Source organism: Mustela putorius, unplaced genomic scaffold, assembly GCF_011764305.1.
Source record: "Mustela putorius furo isolate JIRA1106 unplaced genomic scaffold, ASM1176430v1.1 tig00003983_pilon_pilon_pilon, whole genome shotgun sequence".
Classification (NCBI taxonomy): Eukaryota; Metazoa; Chordata; class Mammalia; order Carnivora; family Mustelidae; genus Mustela; species Mustela putorius.
The window spans coordinates 3761390-3780372 of NW_025422123.1; the positions used below are offsets into that span (position 1 = coordinate 3761390).

An 18983-nucleotide genomic window follows, 5' to 3' on the forward strand; every position below is an offset into this window, starting at 1 on the left:
GGAGGCCTTATGGATTCTGGGGGGCGGGGTGGGGGGGCAGGGGGGCTGGTCTGAGAAGATAGGCTGATGGGAGAGAGGGCTGAGAGTCAAGAGGGGTGGGAAGACGCTTAGGGACACTAGAGCCTATCCCCTCCATTTTACCAATGGAGACTGAGATCCAGAGAGGGCAGGTGGCCCAGCCAAGGAGACACAGCAACCGAAATGGTGACTGGATTGATGCTCTTGTCCCACCTTGGGACTCAGCTCCCTGTAGACTCTACCACTTTCCAGTTGTATGATCTTGAACAAGTCCCTTCACCTCTCTCTGACTCTTTTCTCTCATCTGGGGTAGTGATCATACCCTTCTTCATAGCATTGTTATAAAGACAAACATAACATATAATGTGCTTAGAAGGCCTGGTGCTTCGTAAGCGCGTATGGGTTTCATCATTACTATTATCATTATCATCTTATTTTTATTAATTCAGGGGCATTTGAGGTGAGGGGACAAGAGGTCGGTAAAGGGATTCCAAAGGCAGAGATGTGGGTATAGGAATGACCCAGAGAATAACAGCCTGGGGTCCTTAATCCTGAAGGCCTGGGAAAAAATGGGGTGAGGGGAAGAGACAGCTGCTATTGGGGTAGGGGCCCCAAGGCCAGGAGAGCCCATTAGGGACCTCTCCCCTCTTTGCCTGCCCTCCCCCAGCTGGGTCACACACACCTCTCACCCCAACAAGCGAATACAAGGTCAACCTTGAAGCCATGAATTTCTGAATGCCTCCTTTCTTCTCTGCAATTTCTCTTCCCAGTGTGGCACACACTTCCTTCTTCCCAGAGCTACTGAAGGTCTCCACCTCTCCTACCCTATCTCCTCTGAGAAGTTCCCAAACTCCAGGACCTCCCTCCTGGAAGCAGGTCTCAGAATCTGTGTTAGTTTGGTAACCAGGGGAATTGTCTCTACTTAAAGTCCCAAGACAACATGTTCTGCTTGGTAATAGTGTTACGGTTAAACACACACACACACAATCTGTCTCTATGGTCAAAAGGCTTTAGAAACACTGGGTTAAACCAACTTAAACGGGTCTCTTTGCTGCAGGACTTATCAGAGCCTTGAATACCTCAAAGGTCACTGGGATTCTCTGAGAGGGGCTCAGAGTAGGCAGGTCCTCAAAATCCATGTGAGAGAACCAGCGTTCTGTGGACACACCTTGAGAAATAACCCAGGAGGGAAGCTACAGTGTCAAGCACAGTATAGATGACCTTAGCTCCCTGGGGTGGTGGCTCTGAGACTTGATTCCCCTGCCCGGTGGGCATCTCCTCTTGACGTTTTCTCACAGGCACCCAAGGTGAGGCAAAATGGGTCACTGGTTCTGGGAACTCCCTCCTTCGGAGCTATGACCCCACCCGGTTCTTACTCAAAGCATATTGGAATGCAAGTCAGTGGGGTAGCTAATTATAGGGACAGCCATGAATCCGCTCTAATTTACTATAAAATCATAAGAAGTAAATAAGTCCCAAACTTTGGTATAATTGGTCCCAGATTTCTTGTGAAGCGCAGATTGGAAATGGCTGGCTGGAGGGCTAATCTGACCATGAGCTTGCCCAGAGGAGGAAGTCCCCTTTCCCCACAATCCTGGGCTCTGAAGGTCACAGTGATTTATATATGAAGAGGGAACAGGAGGAGAGAGATTACCATCCTCCTCAAGTGCAATCTGGCTGTGCACCTTGCACACTTGATGTGGGCACATCTGTAGGCCCACAGTCTGTCCACATGCTAATCCCGCCAGAAAAGAGGAGTGGTCCCATCACACACAAGCGCTCCTGGCACCTGCCTATGGGTCGTCCAGGCTGGGTCAGGAGCGCCCCTTTGGTGCCCAAGATGCTGGCCCCTCCCATGGGCTTAGCATGGGTAGCCCAGAGTGGTAGGATTTCCTTGTCCACTGCTCCAAAGCAGAGGTCACCCTTGGAGGGTGCAACCATGTGTGAATCAGTGTCTCCAAACCTGAGCCGGGCCTGGCACCAGTGCTCAGTAAATGCTTGTTGAGGGATGAGTCAGTGATCTAATGTAGTAAAGTGACCCACTTGTTTTCCAGAATAATCTGATCGTGTTACTCACCTCTCTCACCTCTTTGTTGGCTCTGTTTCACTCACAGTAATCCTGAAGCCCTTACCATGGCCCACAAGGGCCTACGTGCTCTGGATTCTTCGCCTCCCTCATCTCATCTCCTGAACTATCCCGGGCCCCTGCCCCTCTTCGCACAGCTCCAACCACATAAGCATCCCTACTGCCCTTCACGTGAAGTATCCTCTTCCCTCAGGGCCTTTGCACTTGCTGTTCCTCCTGCCTTGGATACCAACATGCCTCCTTCTCCCATTTCCAACCTTTACCTCCTCAGAGGGGCCCGCCCTGACCACCACACCTAAAACACCACTCTCCCTTCTTCTCCATTCTTTGTCTTTGTAACTCTTACCACCACCTGAAATTAGGTTATGTACCTATTTGTTTATGTGCTTCCTGGGGTTTCCCATCTTATTTGTGTGTCTGTTGTGAGCTCTGTGCGGAGACAGGGCAAGTGTTTTGTTCATTGCTATACCCTGAGCACCCTGCCCAGGCCCTGGCACATTGTAGTTGCTCAGGAAATCCTTAATCGAACAAAAGAATAGAAGAGAGCTAGATAGAGGTAGAGAAGAGAGACAGAGGAGAGCTTGGATTCTGTCAAACAGCAACACACTTGTTCTTCACAGGAGAAAGGAAAGCAAGGAACGTTACTAAAAGAACCCAATTTACTTCAGTTTAAGGCAAATTCCACACAGAGACTGTCTCAGAGACGGGCACAGGACCAGACAGCATAGAAACACCACCATCATGCATGACGGGAAGGGAAGCGGTGTCGGGCAGTGGACAGGTTGGGGGCCTGGTCTCCACCCAGGCATGGGACATGTCGTGGGCTGAGGGGCCCCATGCTGTGGGAGGGGCTGGCATGCATGACTTGCTCCCTGTGTGGGTAAAGGCTGGGCAGCTTGGGGGGCCCAGGGGTGAGATCTACCCTTCCAGCCTTCCCCACAGCAGAGGCAGAGGCTTAGGCTCAGACCTCACAGCCCAAGGCTGAAGGACTAGAGTGGATTTGAGGTGACAGGAGGGAAGAGAGTGACCCTAAAGGCCAAGACGGCCTGGAGTAAGGGGTCACATTGCTGAGGCGTGGGATGGGGAAGCTGGGCATGGCATGAATGAACTCTCAGGACACCGAAGCTGAAGATAAACCTGGAACCATCTGGTCAACCCTCTTGCCCTACTTCTGAGTCCCAGAAGACGGAAGGGCCTTGCTTGGGTTCCCACAGGCTCAAACCCAGGACTCCTGTCTCCTATCCCTGTGGGAAAGTGGCAATATGGGAGTGTTGGAGCTGGATGGCTCCTTCCAAGGCCTCCAGGGGAGCAGCAGAGGACTGGGCTCCAAGGGCACTGGGCAGCCTTGGCGGGAGGAGAGGATGCCTAGAACCAGGAGTCAACTGTAGAGGTGCTTGTGGGCCCACACCAGGGACAGGCCTATGGATCTAAAGCCAGCATCCTTCTGGGCCCGAGAGGCACCGGAAAGGACTCTGTATCTAAAAAGCCTCCATTCCTAGCCCATCATGTGGCCTATGGCCCTCCCATCACAGTCTCCCCTTCATGGGTCTGCTGTGCTCCCATGGCATGCAAGTGTCCCTGGGAGGGGGTCACATGTTCAGGCATCCCTGCAGACCCATCAGCCTCACAGGCTTCACTGGAAATAGGGATGGGGTAGATACTGAGGAGTGAGAGATCGGGGGCCAAGTGTAGGAGTATACGGCACAGGAGGGTGGGATATCCTAGGGCCCCAGAGGGGCTTCAGGGCCACGGAGGAACAGATGGGCTTGCCCAGGTGGACTGAGGGGGACCCCAATCCTCCTGATCGTTAACCCCTTCCTGTCTGGTCTAGAACCAGGTATTGGGGGGACAGAGAAGGGCAGAGGCCCAAAAACTCACCCCCACCACATGTACCCTCCAACTCCCCGGGTTTGGGCCACGAGGCTGGGAAATGAGAGCAGAGTCTTCAGGGCCCTGTCCCCCGCTGGCCTCCCAGGCACACACAGTTACAAAGGCTAGGCATGGCATATTGCAAGGGGGTCTGGGGACCCCAGCTGTGCTTCTACTGTCCCCCCTCCCCCCAGGGAGCCACCCACCACAGGCCAGGGACCTTTGGGAAGAGCGCTCAGATGTGTGTGTGCAGGGGGGAGGCAGGGGGAGTGTGGGCTGGGGACCGTGGAGGTGAGGACTCCGGGGCCGCGGGTGGGGGGCGCGGGCGGATGCCTTGGGCCTTCATGTAGGACACCAGCTGGTCAGGGATCTCGGCCAGCACATCGCGGGCCAGGCGCGCCATGCTTAGCACGTGGTTGCCGGTGCGGTCCACATAGTCCCTAAAGGGCACAAACTGGCCGGAGGAAAGGTACAGTCAGGCCAGGTCTTTGGCTGGACCCCAGCCCCTCCCCCTCCCCAGTCTCCTAGCCCAGGACCATGCCTCCCCTGCCTCTGCCCTCTCCATCAGCCAGCCCTCTGCTGGTGAACACTGAGAGGCTCTTCTCTCATTGGCTCAATGAGGTATCACGGGGCACGTATTCCATGCCAAGATGTACCCCTAAACAGGAGTCCTTTAGCTCCGAAGTCTTGGCACCAAGCACAGGGACTCAGCCAGTGATCAGAAAATGCTGGATGAAGACCCTGGCTTCTGGGAAATGGGCCTTCCCATCTACCCCAACCTCTCTGTCTCCTTTGCTCTACTTCTCCTCCGTCTCTGGGCGGACACCTACAGTCACACTCCTCTGGCTTTCTCCCAGAGGGTGACCCACCCTTGAGTGCCTCAGCTCATGTCTGCCTCCAGGCCTTTCCTTCCATGGGTCCCCCCACCCCGGCCTTATTCCCAGAACTGCCCCTGCTCTGGGGTCTAGCCTCCTGACTGGTCTTCAACCTTGGAAGGACCCCAGGGGGTCTGGGGAACATCAGTCTTTACTTCCAATCTCCTAGGAGCTTCACAGACAAGAGTGCTTACTAAGGTGTGTTCTGAGGCTTGACTGGGCAGGGGCGCCTGAAGGACGAAGACCTGTCTGCTCACTACGTGTGCCATCCTACATGAGAGGGTAAGACATGGATACAAAGAACCAGGCAATGCCCGTTCCCAGAGAAGGCTTTGGCAACACTAAAGACGCCTCCTCTGCCTCCGAGGGGTTTGCCATCTCACTGGGAAGGCAGCCCCACAGAAGACACTGGAAAGCGCAAGCACTGGGCCTAAGTGATCTGCAGGAAACCACAGAGGCCTGGCGGCTCCGGGAGGCCTTGGCAGACCATTCCGGTCAGGGCAAAAACACTGGGGGCAAGTCTCAGACATGGTAGGGAAGGGTCCCGCCAGGGGACAAGTGTGACCCAAGGACTGATTCCTGTTCCCTTCTTTGGTGACCAGAGCACCCTGGAGCTCCCTCCAAGGCCCCTTTCCAGAGAATTTTCTAAAAGGGGGTATGAGGTTGGCCTGGCTAGAAGGGCTTGGGCATTTTCCTTGGGACAGGCAGGATTTGGGCTTCACCTGGACAATGTCCCGCTCTGCCAGCTTCCCCCGTGAGGAGATCCGCACGTCATCGCCATCCAGCTCCACCATGGCTGTGTGAAAACAGGCATTGGTGGTACACTGAATTAAGGTGGGCACCCGGGCCTGGCAGGACAGTGGGCTTGTCCTCCAATCCCGGGCCAATACAGGAAGAGATGGTCAGTCCAGACCCCATCATTAGAGATGAGGAGATAGGAGGAACCCAACATGGTGCGTCTCTAACTTCTAGCCCAGTGCTCTGGCTCCCCCACCCTCCGTTCCCAGGGTTAGGGGAGGGAGGAAGGACTGGACCTGCTCCCCACAGCCTTGGGATATGGGATGGGTGTACACCCTGACACACCCTTCCCTGTACAAACAAACACACCCTCACACCCTGCCTGCTCACCCAGACAGTCACACCCACCCAGGAGCTCTCACTCTTTGGGGAAGGGTCATTCCCAAGGGCGTGACGCCTCTGGGGAAACATCAGGGGGTGGGGACTTACCATCGAACTCCGCCTGGCCCACTCCGATGATAATGATGGACATGGGGAGTTTGGCAGCCTGGGAGATCAGGAGGAGGGACAGAATGGGGTGGGTCCATGGAAGAAGGACAGAAGGACGGAGAAATGGAAGACAGAAGGATGAAGACACACAGAGAAACATATGAAAGGGCCGGGACTCGAACCAAGGGAAATAGCCGTGGGGCACCGGAGAGGAAGAGAGGGTCAAGAGGGGGAAATGGGTGCCAGGTCTGCCTCTGTGAGATACCCCCCATCCCCTCTCCTGTCCCTGCATCTCCATCAAGTGGGACATCTTTTATGTGGGCAGCCAGAAGTGGGAGCTGGGGCTGTAGCCCCTTATACTGGGAGCCCACCCAGTAAGGGGAGTCATGTTCCTGGGCCTCCCCCACTCTGGGCTCCCACTTCCTCCTGGCAGGGATGGGCTGGAGTCTGGGGCAGGGGTCCAAGAGACAGATTAACAAGGGAGCCACAGGCATCGGGAGGGAATGGCCCATGTGGGGGGTGGGTGTTAGATCCAGAGCTCATCCACAGGATCCTTCCATTCCCCAAATCTCACTGCCCGCGTAGCCTCCTCCCAGGGGTTTCTCTAAAGAAGTGGGAAGGCATGCCCCCCACCCCCAGCTCACATTGACGATAGCCTCCTTGGTCTGCGCCATGTCGGAGATGACCCCGTCCGTGATGATGAGCAGCACCGAGTACTGGGAGCCGTCCTGCACTGCAGCCGCGGTCCTGGGGGAGCGGGGGCTGCAGTCTGTCTGACCCGCTCTGCACCCCTCCCTGCCCCCATAACACTTTGCAGGGGGTGGGGGGGATTCTTTGGCGGGAGGAGAGTCTCTTTAGGGTCAGGGCTCCCTGAAAGGTGGGTGAATGGAAGAGACGCCCCTCCCACGTTCCAGAGAGGACAGCTGTGGATGGACGCTGCATGAGCCGCTGGGGATGGGCATCTGGGGACCCTGGCACTCACCTGGCCACGTGGGTCACCACCGGGGCGAAGTTGGTGGGGCCGTAGAGCTGCACAGTGCGCAGGCTGTGGTGGTAGGCCTCCAGGATGCCGTCGATGCCGCAGCAGGAAGGGTTCTCCTGGTTGCCATTCTGGGGGCGCCGAGGAGAGGAAGGCTGAGCCCAGGAAGAAGGGAGGAGGAGGAGGGAGGGTAGCCGGGCCTGTGCACAGCCAGGGTGGGGAAGGCCAGCGGGCCTGGGATCTCCAGGACTCTTCCCTGGTGGGAGGTAGTGGGCAGGGCAGGGAGCCCCGCGGGCAGCGCACACTCTGGGGAAGCAGAGCCCAAACCCCGCTCCTTGCCCCACTCCCTGCTCCTGCTCAGACAGGCCCCCCTGAGAGCCCTGGCTGCTCCCCTCAGGAAACCTTGGGCAAACCACCCCATCCTCCAGGTGACTGCCAGGTCTGAGCAGCTCTGGAAGGACCAGCAGCTGATCTGTCTTCTTGTATCTGGCGTGCAACACCGTGCCTGGCATGACGGAGTGCTCCCAGCTTGTGGGAGGGAGGGAGAGGAGGTGGCCCCCCGTCTCAGCACCAACTCAGGGAGCTCCTGGGACCATCCGCAGTTGTCTTATCCCAGTGCACACCCCTTTACCCTTATTTTGGGGGCCTTGGGGGGGAGGGGTAGTTCAAGCACATCTCCACTCCACCTCTCCTGGGTCTTGTCAGGGAAAGGAGGCCAGAGCCCACTGTGAGTGGCATCAGACATGGAGGGGAGGTGCTGGTGAGCAAGGTGGGGAGTGGGCTTCTGGGGGCCCTGCTATGAGCTCACCCACGCCCCCAGCAGGCAACCTACCCACCCTGCCTCCAAAGGGGGCACAGACTGTCCTGGGGCAGGGATGATGAGCAGGACGATGAGCCCTCCACCCCAGGCTTGTCGCCAAGCCCCGAGCCTGATCAGCCCTCGGTCTGACCTCCCAGGACCTCCTACCAGCGGGAACTCATGGGACACCCTTCCATCGGGTGGCAGCTTGGCCCCAAAGCCAAGGGCAGGGAACATCTTGTCGCTGTCGTAGTGCTGGATGATCTCCCCGACAGCAGTCAGCGCCAGCGCGTAGGCGTTCAGCTGGTAGGGGCTCATGTAGTGCAGGGACGTGGACTGTGACGGGTTCCCTGCGACACGGGACATGAGAACATTTGCTGCTCCTGACACCCCAAGCACTGTGGGCTCAGAATGCAGAGGGGGGTCTCCAGGGGCACCCGTGATTTTCTTTATCCTTGACTCTTTTCTTTCTCTCTTGCCACACCCTCAATCCTTCAGTAAATCCTGGTTGCTAACCCTTCAAAATACATGCACCAGCTCACCGGCTTCTCCTGTCCTCTGTGACAGCCCCATCCCCTTGCCTGTGGGAAGGCGGCTGCCCAGACCATCTCTCAGCTTCGGTCCTTTGCCTGGAGTCCAGCCCAAGGAATGAGGCCACGCCTCTTCTTGGCTCTGAAGGCTCCCATCTTGCCCAGAACCAGACCCACAGTCCTTACGGGGGAGCCCACAGGCTCTTTGGGGTCAGGCCTCCAGTGACCTCCCTCCTTGCCTCCTGCCAGCCCCTCCCCTCACTCAGGCCCAGCCCCCTGCCATCCCTACCTCAGGGCCTCCACAGTGGCATGTCCCTTTGCCCCAGGACACTTTTCCGTATAGGTGCGTGTAGCTTGCTTCGTCTACTCAAGGGTCCCCTTCCCAGTGTGCGTCCTGAAAATCATAGCCTCCCCCAATACTCCCTTATCCCTCTTGCTGCCTTACGTCACCCCTGTAGCCCTCATCCCCCCTGAGAAAAGCCCACATTTTACTTATTAATTCATCCAAGGCATTACGTCACAGACTGCCAACCAACAGATCCTGTCTCTCCCTGCGACCAGCTGCGTGCTCTTCCTGTGGGTCCTTACCTCTCAGTCTCAGGTCCTCGTGTGTGCAGTGGGGGTGACAGTCCCACCTCATGGGAGTGTTGTGAGGACAGAGCAGGTGGGATTCTTGCAATGCCCCTCCCAGCCTTGAATCCTACCACCCTAGGACTCTGGGGCCCATCCCACAAGTCCCAAACCGGGGCTGCTCTGACAGGCATGAGAGTGAGCACGGAGTACCGCCAGCGGGGGTCCAGACTCCAAGGGAGGTGGTGACGTTTCCAACAGTGTGAAATTGGGCACTGGTCGCTCATGGTGAATTGGGCAGAGCCCCACCCTGGTGAAGGTCCTCGGTGGGAAGGGAGCTGGGGCAGCCCCAACGAAGCTGGGAACTGGGATTCGTGCCCTCACAGATGACCAACGAGCTCTCCTCCAGCCTGGGGACTGGGCTATGTAGGAGGATGTGAGATTTGATCCTATGAGGAAACATCTTTTCTCCAGCGCTCCTCATGGGCCCAGAGCCCAGATTTGTTAGTGACCACAGTCCAGGCTGGGGACACCTTCACCATCTTGGTAATCCCTTTGGCTCCCCAGGCCCTAAGGACCTCCTTTTCAGTGAAGATGAGGCCAGAGAAAATGGGAGAGCTGGTCCCAGCTAGGACCAACTACCACAGCTCTGAGAAGCCCTCCCTGCTCCAGACCCCAGCCCCGAGCCAGCTCCTCTGCCCATCCCCCCACTCACCATTGGAAGCCGTGAAGTCGATGGCCACCGTGAAGTTGATCTGGGTCCTGGAAGAGGAAGAGCAGCAGGAGAGTCACCTGGACAGGGAAAAATCCGGCCTCCACCCCAGCCCCACAGCTTGCTGGACACGTGGCCTTGGTGAAGTCGCTCATCTTCTTCCAGTTCTGGAAAACGGGGATAATCATGCCAGCCACGGCCTCCCCACAAACGACTGTTGTGAACCTAAGAGGAAGGCAGTGTCTGAAGCTCTCTGAATGGACTGTGTTCTGTGTGGGCACATGGTGACAATTAATTATTTCCTCCCAAAACCCTGCCCCTGGGCCCACCTGAGTCCCGTGAAGTTCTCACTGTGTTTCTCACTCAAATTCAGTGTCAGATGCAGGGTTAACGCTTATTTGGCAAAAAAAGAGAGCCAAAGAGATATCATGCATCTCTGAGGGAAGAACCAAATACCCCCCATACTGCTGTCTTGCCAAAAACTTGAACCTGAATCCAACTGAGCTTCCAGAGCTCTCTCCCAGCTGTGTATAGGAAATACAGGGGACAGAGGAACATGTTCCATGACAGCTGGGGGAAGCAGCCAGTAAAACCCAGTCTGAGGGAGTCCCCTCCCCCCTCAGACCTTGTGAATCTGAATCCCTTGGTGGGGAGCAGGGCTCTGTTTTAGCAAGCCCTCGCGTGCTTAGAGGAATCAACAGATGAAAAGAGAATTAAGGGACAAATTGACCAGTTGCAATATATGGATCTTGCCTGGATTTCTGATTAAAATAAGCTAACTGAACAACTTTATAAGAAAAATAGGGAGTTGGAACACTGCCTAGATATTTGGTATTAAGAAACTATTTGAGGGTGCCTGGGTGGCTCAGTGGGTTGGGCCGCTGCCTTCAGCTCAGGTCATGATCTCAGGGTCCTGGGATCGAGTCCCGCATCGGGCTCTCTGCTCAGCAGGGAGCCTGCTTCCTCCTCTCTCTCTCTCTGCCTGCCTCTCTGCCCTACTTGTAATCTCTCTGTCAAATAAATAAATAAAATCTTTAAAAAAAAAAAAGAAACTATTTGATGTTTAGGTGTAATTATACTACTTATAGTATTGCAGTTGTATTTTACAAAGAGAACGTCCTTATATTTTAGAGCTATATCCCTAAGTATTGGGGGGATAAAATCTGATGACTGTGATTTGCTTCATTTGCTTCAAAATAACTGAATGAAAGGGAGCATGTGTTGAAGGAGAATAGCCAGGGGTCGGTTAACTGTTGAACCTGGGTGAAGGGTGCCTGGGGGTTTGTTATCCCTTCTCTCTAGTTTTGAGTGTATTTAGAAATTTTCCATAATAAAAAAGCTTGGTTTTAAAGATTCAGGTTCAGGGTTGATGAGGGTTTGCTGCTCTAGGGTCCAGGCTAGATACTGACAGAATGAAGCTGACAAGACAGGAGCCCCTGGATAAAGTCTTGTCTTGTGGGCCTCATTGTCCAGTGACCACAGAGCTAGTCGGTGACCAGGTTTAGAAAGAAGAGCCCAGGGCCACACTCCCAACGATGCCAGTTCAGTCAGCCTAAGACGGGGCCCCAGAGTCTGCTTCTTCAACAGACAATCCCTGCCCTCCTCCACGGATGGATTCTGAGGAGTGGTTCTGGGATCACAGGTGGGGACGCTCTGTTGGGGTGGTTCCAAGTTGGCCCGATGTAAGATCAGCCACAGCCCTCTCTCCACCCGACTGTGCATGAGCTCCTGCTCATGGAACCATTGTCCCCCAGGGAGGAAGAAGGACCCAGCAGGAGTCCCAGGGCTGGGTCTGCTGGCCAGAGCAGTCTAGCCCACGCCCTCTCCCATTGTCTGCTGCCTGGGGGCAGGGCGTCCAAGGGACTCCAACCTCTGAGGGAGACAGAGAAATAAGATGGCAAGAGCCTGGGTCCCTGACGGATGGTGTGGTACATCTTCCCACCCACCCCTGCCACCCCATGGATAAAAAATAAGCCTTTGTTTGTATTAAGCCTTGAGGTCACGGGATTATTTGTTAGAGCGGCTGACCTGTCCTATTCATCTACTGTTTGTTGTCATCTCTCCCTGGGAAGTAAAGAGATCTTGTCTTTGCTACAGGGAAAGAGCTCTGCTCCCAGGGCCGCCATCGGGAGGGCGGTTCTGGCCTATGGGACCACAACTGAGGACACCACTGGCTGGGCTCTTCCAAATCAGGGTGAAGGAAGAGGTAAGTCTTACCCCTTAAACTGGTCTTCCCCTGCTCTGGGTTCCAAAATGATTTGGCGAAGGAAGGGGCTAGAAAGCCTCCCTGCTTTGGGGCAGAGCAGGGCAGAACACAGCCAGGGCCCAGGTGGCCATTCCCACCCTCTGGGGCCAGGCGGACAGGGAAGGGAGGCCAGGGAGAAGAGGAGCCCGAGACAAATGCCTCCATCAGCTGCCTGTCTGGACATGCAGGTGAGCGAGTTCTCGATCCCTGGAGCCTGCTCTCCAGCTCGGGTCTCTGGTGAGGACGAAGAGGTGTGAGCAAGGCCTGGGGTTGGCGCCAGCGCCGAACCTTCCCCGGCCTTGCGGCGCCGGCTTCGCAGGGAAGGCTGGCCTCTGAGGGCTCCTTCTCGATGAGACATCCCAGCACCCAGCCCTTCCACCCCACTGTGTCTGCCGGCATCTTGGCCCACCTGGCTGCTGTGAGACAGGCAGGGCCAGGATGACTCACGACTGTGGAAGCAATGCCGCACGTGAGGCCAGGAGGAGGCCTGCCGCTGGCTGGGCATGTGGCCACCAGCAAGTTATGTAAAATGGACATAATCATCCTCGCCCTGCCCACTGGGTTCTGTACATGAGGGGCGCCTTGCAAAGAAGAAGGATAAATAGGATGTGCACTGTTTGAAAATTAGCAGGTGTTCTAGAATGTAAGTGCAGGCTGCTTCATGGGCGAGGGAACGGGGCGGTTTTGATGGGGGAAGGGAGCCCAGGCAGGGTCTGGAGTGCGCTCAGAGGAAGGGCAGGTAGGGGCAGTGGGAGGCCCCCAGGTGACTGTGAAGAGGTGTGTATTCAGCGGGTAGAAGGAGAGTTTGCAACCTAGAAACCAGTTTCGAGGCAGCAGGGTGTGGTGTCATGGGAGAGTACGTGTGGCTTCCCAGGGCCCGATTTTTCCCTCTGCCCTGGAAAAGGCAGCAGCCAAGTGCCCGCTTGGCTGGGATGAGCCTTTGGCACCTGTCCTGCCTGTCTTCTTTCCAGACAGGTGTAGTCACTCACCTGCCTGCACCTGTGGGCTCTCGGCTCCCCACACCCTGACCTGGCCCCTGTTCTGGCACAGAGCACACTAACCTCAGTTCGGAGTCAGTCTCTATTTCTATGAGCTGTGGGCTAGAGCCTGCGGGCTCTCCTGCCTGTCTTGGACTGGATGCCAGCCCTTCTGGTTCTTTCTGCTCCTTAAGCTCATGTTTGACCACCTGTTGGCTGTGGGACCCTCTGATGGCTCATCCCCCAGCACCTCTTGCCCCCTATAGGTCCCTGCTGCCACTGGGCAGGCTAATCAGTGCCCCCCACCCCCACCAGACCAGGCATCAGAAGCTCAGAGAAGGAACGGCCATTAGAATTCACTCCAATCTCTGCATGTATAGAGGAGGAAACTGACACTCAGGGAAGGAAAGTGACCTGCTCCAAGTAATCTAACAAATTCATGGCTAAGAAGCGCCTAGAGCCTGGGCCTCCTGTTTCCTCATCCAGAGCTCTGCTTCCCTAAGCTCTTGGTTCTCTTGTCATGGAGTCCCTACCACCTCGGGGTCCCGTCCCTGCAATCCAGATGGGACCCAGACTGGCCTCCATGGCTCAGGAGCACCCTCTGTAGCTACTTAGGATCCAGAAGCATCCAGGGCTCTGGGCAAGTTGTCTGAGGCCAGATACTAGAGTTGGCTCAGGGCTCACAGGCTATGTCCAGAGTCTCAAAGCGGCCAGAGCTGCTCGTGCTTATATGTGGGGCCCCCTTCCCTCTCCCCAAAGCCAAAGAAACCAGGCTGGATCTCTTCTCACCCTCCTTTGATGTAGTCAAGAAATGTGCACTCAGACTCCACAGCGAAGGAAAGCAGCGTGACCTTGAAAACAAGAGGAAGCTTGGTCAGTGGGGAGCTCAGAGCTGCGGGGAGATGGTTTGCTGCAAGTGAGGGAACACGCAGCACCGCCGGCTTTGCACACTCCACTGCATACAGTACCCACAACAACCCTGTGAAGCACAATGGTTATCCCATTTTCTAGCCAAAGAAACTGAGGTTCAAAGAGGGAGGCAGTGTGCCCAAGGACACTGTCAGGACCTGGCTGAGTGAGAAGCGAACTCAGGTCTGACTCCAGAGCCTGCCCTCTTGACCTTGACCCCACCTGCACCCCCACAGGGACCGCCCTCTGTCCCTGAAGCATGGAGGCTCAAGCCAAGAGCACAAGTTTCCCCCAAGTGGATACCGGCATGGAGTGTGGAAGGCAAGGGGGTCTTCCCGACATGGCACTACCAACCTGCCAATGTTGAGGAGCTCCCTGTCCCACGAACCATCCATCCGAAAAACATGCCCCTTTGGTGTGTCCTTGTATCTTCAGTCTCACTTGTCCCAACTCACCTGTTTGGTATCTCTTGATCTCTACCTTCTTGGACCCAAGATCCTCATAAGCAGCCTTTTCTTCCCCGGGAGGTAACCGACCTGGGCCCCCGCCCCAGAGCAGACGCCTTTTCACCCCTGCCCCCTGATGGCTTTGGCATTGACTGTGCCTAGACAGGCAGCTACCTGGCGGCTCATTACAATAATGATTTAGGACTGTGAGGACAAGTAAGTGAAAACCCGGCTGCCAAAATCAATTAAATGGGGCAAGGTTGGGGCAGGAAACCTTTACCTGTGTCGGAGAGCTCTACCCTAGAATCTGGGGAACTCCCTACTGGTGCAGGCTCTGCTGTCTTTACAAACTCTCTGGGCAGGCCAGAGAGGGCCTCTGCTTGACATCAACCCAAATAACAGGAGGGTTTGTGGGTGCTGTGCTGGGCCCTGGAGACCCTACCTGCCGTGGTTAGGGTGTTAGGCACCTGGATGAACAAAGCCTCCTTTCGCTAGGAGGAGACTATGGCTGTGGCCTCTACCCTGACTGATGACCACCAGACTCCCTGGGGAGCTTTGAAAACCTCCTGCAGCCTGGGTGAGGAACCCAAACCAGTTACATCAGTTTCAGGGGTAGGGTTCTGGCCTTGGATCCTTTTTAAGCTCCTCACACGAGTCTAACCTGCAGGTGGGGTTGAACCCCAAGGCCCTCGGATGAAGTAATTTCCTAACTTGCCAGACCATACGGATTGAGCCAGGATCCTGCTGCTCAGAGTGTGGTCCCCGAACCCCCCCAGCAGCACCAGCATCCTGATGCTGGCTAAAAATGTGGACATGCAGGAGTGCCTGGGTGGCTCAGTCAGTTGAGTGCCTGCCTTTGGCTCAGGTCATAATCCGGGGGTCCTTCGATGGAGCCCCACATTGGGCTCCTTGCTCAGTGGGGAGTCTGCTTCCCCCTCTGCTTGTGCTCTTTCTCAAAAAAATTATCAATAAATAAATAAAATCTTTTTAAGGAAAGAAAGAAATGCAGACATGCAGATTCTTGGCATTTTAACAAGGTCCCCAGAAGATTCTGCACATAGTAAGGAAGGTATGAGAAGCACTAAACGCAGCTTCCTGGGCCCCAGCCTAGGCCTCCTAAAATGGAACCCTAGGGACCTGGACTCGGCATATGCATTTTAATAAGCGTCCTGGACCGGGGCACCTGGGTCGTTCAGTCAGTTGAGTATCTGACTCTTGATTTCAGCTCAGGTCATGATCTCAGGTCATGTGCTCAGCAGGGAGTCTGCTTGAGATTTTCTCTCCTGCCCTTCCCGCTCATGTGAGGTCTCTCTCTCTCAAATAAATAAATCTTAAAAAAAAAAAAAAAATCCGGGACCCTGACTAACTTTTTATGTTGAAGACTGGCCCGAGACAAATCGTGTCCCCTCTCTGGGCCTCAGTTTCCTTATCTTCAAGAAGACTGAAAAAGATCAGTGATTTTCAAGCTTTCTTTCTTTTTTTTTTTTTTTTTTGAGCTGTACATCCAGGATTTCTCAGCTGGGGAAAGTGCTGCCTCCCCTAGGGACACAGGAATATGTGGGAAAGTTCCAGGGGTCTGCCAGCCATTACAATTCATCTCCTTGGAGTGAAAAGAGAATTTCCAGCCCTCTGTCATAGCCAGCCAGTGCAGTAAGGAGGGTAGGGATGATTTATGAACCCATTTTACAGATGGAGACAATAAGGTACCTCAGAGAAAGCCGCAGAGCTCCCTGAATAGGACCTCGTCCGGGTCTGGAGTTGCAGTTTGCTTAAATCCAATGACTAACTGTGGTCGCATTAGCTTCTGGGGCTTCGGACTGCCATAGTAGGGAGGGACAGGAGGGGTACAACTCTGAATATAGTTGCAGGGGAAAGACGCTGGCTTGTCTGAGACAGGCACCGTGGCCTCCACCTCAGGGCCTTTGCAGCATGTGCTGATCCCCACAGCTAGAATTCTCTTTCTCCAGTAGCCCCAATGCTTGCTCCTTCACCTTTGAATCTCTGCTCAAATGTCACCTTCTCAGAGAAAAGCTTTTCCTTGACTACTTAATATAAAATAGTTTTGTCTCTGGCATTCCCTAACCCTTTACCTTCTTTTTTTTTTTTTTTTTTAAGATTTTATTTCTTTATTTGACAGAAAGAGAGAGAGATACAGCGAGAGAGGGAACACAAGCAGGGAGAGTGGGAGAGGCAGAAGCAGGTCTCCTGCTGAACAGGGAGTCCGATGCAGGGCTTGATCCCAGGACTCTGGGATTATGATCTGAGCCAAGACATAAGTTTAACTGACTGAGCCACCCAGGCACCCCAACCTTTTACCTTCTTATACTTTTTTCCACAGCACTTATAACCACCTGAAAAATACAGGTATATGTATGCATATGTATTTGTTTTCTGTCTCCCCCACTAAAATATAAGTACCAGGAAGGTAAAGATGTGAGTCTGTCTTGTTCCCAGCTATATCCCTCATGCCTAGAACATGGCAGCATTCAGGAAATGTTTGTTGGATAAATGCATGGATGTCCTGAAGAGCAGGCGCCCAGATGCCACATGGCTCGTGTAATCCTAGGATCGTTGTGGCAAACGGGCACTGACTGCCGTCTCCAGCTCTAGGACCTTGGTTGTGCCTCTCTGGCTCTGTGACCTTAGCTGAGTCACTTCCCTGCTGGCAGCCTTGGTTTCCTCTTTTATGACAAGGGGATGATAATGTCTACCTCTCAAGGAAACAACCTGTGAAAAGTACCTCGGTGGGGAATTTCCCAGAGTAAGGGCTCAATGCACACGACTCCTTTTCCTCTCCCTTTCTGCAGGAAGTCCCCATGGGAGTTCCTCTCTGGGATTTCTCATTCTGTATCACAGCGCCTGTGGTGTGGCCCATCTACCGTCTACACTGGCTGCCCACCCCCACCCCAGGGCTGTGGCTCCATTTGCCCCACCCTTCCCACCCTTAACTCTCCAGGTCTGGCTTCCACACCCCACACGAGCCCACACAGACACGCACAACTCCTGACAAGGCAGACCTAGCTCCGGACTCAGGATGTACACACCCGGCTACAGAGAGGGGCGTGGCTACTCACCGTGCCAGAATTCACGTATTTCTTCTTTTTCATTTTCTTTTTTGGGTTTACCACCTGCAGGAGAAAACAGGTACTAGGTCAGGAACGTTTCCAAGCAGTCAGGGGTGGGCTCCCAGAGCTTCTAACAATCCCTGGGTATGGCTCCAGCCCTAGTAAGAAGAATGGGGGGTGTAAGACTGGGGGGTCTGGGGGAGGAGGCTCCAGGGAGGTTTTGTGAGAGAACTGGCATTTAGATTTATGCATTCCTGATTAGATCCAGTGTTCCACAACCGAACACACCAGGAATAATATTTATTTAACCTTCCTCCCCACTGCTCCCCCAACACGCCCTCCACCCAATGCTGCCAAAGGAGGCTCGATGTCGCAAAGGGGCCCTGTCTGTGCCTGCCTTTGTGTGTTGGCTCAGGCAGCTCCCCTCACCCCGAATGCCTCCCCCACCACCAGTTCCCATCTTCCCTGCTCCTCCTTGGAGATTCAGCCCTAGGGCTGTCCTCGGGCCTTGGGGGCTCCCCCTCCACGCCCCCCTGCCAACACAGCAGTTAGAACTTCCTTAACTGTTCCTCATGTGAAACCTTTCATTCCAAACCAGACCTAAGCACTTATTTAGTAGATGCTAAAAAATCGCTTGTGGGTGTGCTTAACTCAGGGGTCTCAACTGCCCCCCCCACCACTCCCACATATTTGGCCATGTTTGGGGACACTTTGGTTGTCACGACTCGGGGAGAAGACAGAAGCCAGGGATGCTGCTGAACACCATGCCATGCTCTGGGCAGCAACCCCCCCCGCCCCCGCACCGCAAAGAATCTTCGAGTCCAAGATGTGGGTAGCGTGGAGGCTGAGAAGTGAGCCCTCTTCCCCTTGAGCTTTCCAGGGCCTTTCACATGGGCCAGAAGCCTCACCAAGTCTTTTGTTTCCATGGGGGACATTCAGGCCCAACCTTGCCCTCATCTCCCATCAAAGGAAGCAAGTCGGGTTGATTTTCACACCCTCTCTGTCCTCTCTAGGCTTCTGGTGAACTCATGGCCCCTGCTCCCCCATCCCCTGTTCTTCTGCATGGGGGTGGCCGGCTTTGTCATCAGCAGAGGCCTCTTTTGTCTGAATGAGTGTTAATATCCATTCCTGGAGATCAGGAAATTAAGACCCAGGGACAGAAGCCTTTTCCCCAAGGTTACACAGGACTCTGCGTAGTGACAAAATTAGAAACCAGGTTCCTGCCCTAAGGTCAGTGCTGCCTACCTGGGTGCCACCTTGACAACGAATACAAACACATTCCTTAACAAATACTTATGGGTGGGAGTGGGGGACACCAATTTCTCTCTTCTAGAATCTTCACTCCAGCTGGAGAAAGATATGTCCTCAGGAGACAGAGGACAAGAGGCACCAAAAACGGGGAGCCAGAAACGTGAAAGGAGTTGGAGGAAGGAAGGACCCTTCCCGGCCGCTGAGCATCCTCGAAGCCTCCCCAGGACAGCTGACGGCAGGCACTGACAGCAGGAAGGGTTTGGGCATGGGGAGCTGGAGGGAGGGCATTCCAGTCCGAGGAGATAGTTTGGAGGAGAGGAGACAGCTACAGAACAGGACAACAGAACCACAAGGTGGAAGAGCAAACTGGGCTGGCTGGAAGAGAGCCTAGAATGCCAAGTTAAATGTCTGAACAACACCCAGCA

At 54.8% G+C, this 18983-nt stretch overlaps 1 protein-coding gene across 2 annotated transcripts in view; it reads right to left on the reverse strand.

The window, feature by feature from the left end:
* Positions 1 to 2745: 2745 nt before the first annotated feature.
* CPNE5 (copine 5) overlaps positions 2746 to 18983 on the reverse strand; it is an 89493-nt gene continuing 73255 nt past the window's right edge. For both annotated transcript variants that reach the window (XM_004740040.3, XM_013062943.2), the window contains 9 exons: positions 17317 to 17370; positions 13677 to 13738; positions 9669 to 9715; positions 8022 to 8203; positions 7058 to 7185; positions 6720 to 6822; positions 6076 to 6133; positions 5571 to 5644; positions 2746 to 4427 (listed from right to left, as the gene is read on the reverse strand). In XM_004740040.3, the coding sequence (XP_004740097.1) occupies positions 4209 to 4427; positions 5571 to 5644; positions 6076 to 6133; positions 6720 to 6822; positions 7058 to 7185; positions 8022 to 8203; positions 9669 to 9715; positions 13677 to 13738; positions 17317 to 17370 (927 nt within the window). In that variant the 3' untranslated portion in view covers positions 2746 to 4208. The remainder of the gene's footprint in view (positions 4428 to 5570; positions 5645 to 6075; positions 6134 to 6719; positions 6823 to 7057; positions 7186 to 8021; positions 8204 to 9668; positions 9716 to 13676; positions 13739 to 17316; positions 17371 to 18983) is intronic.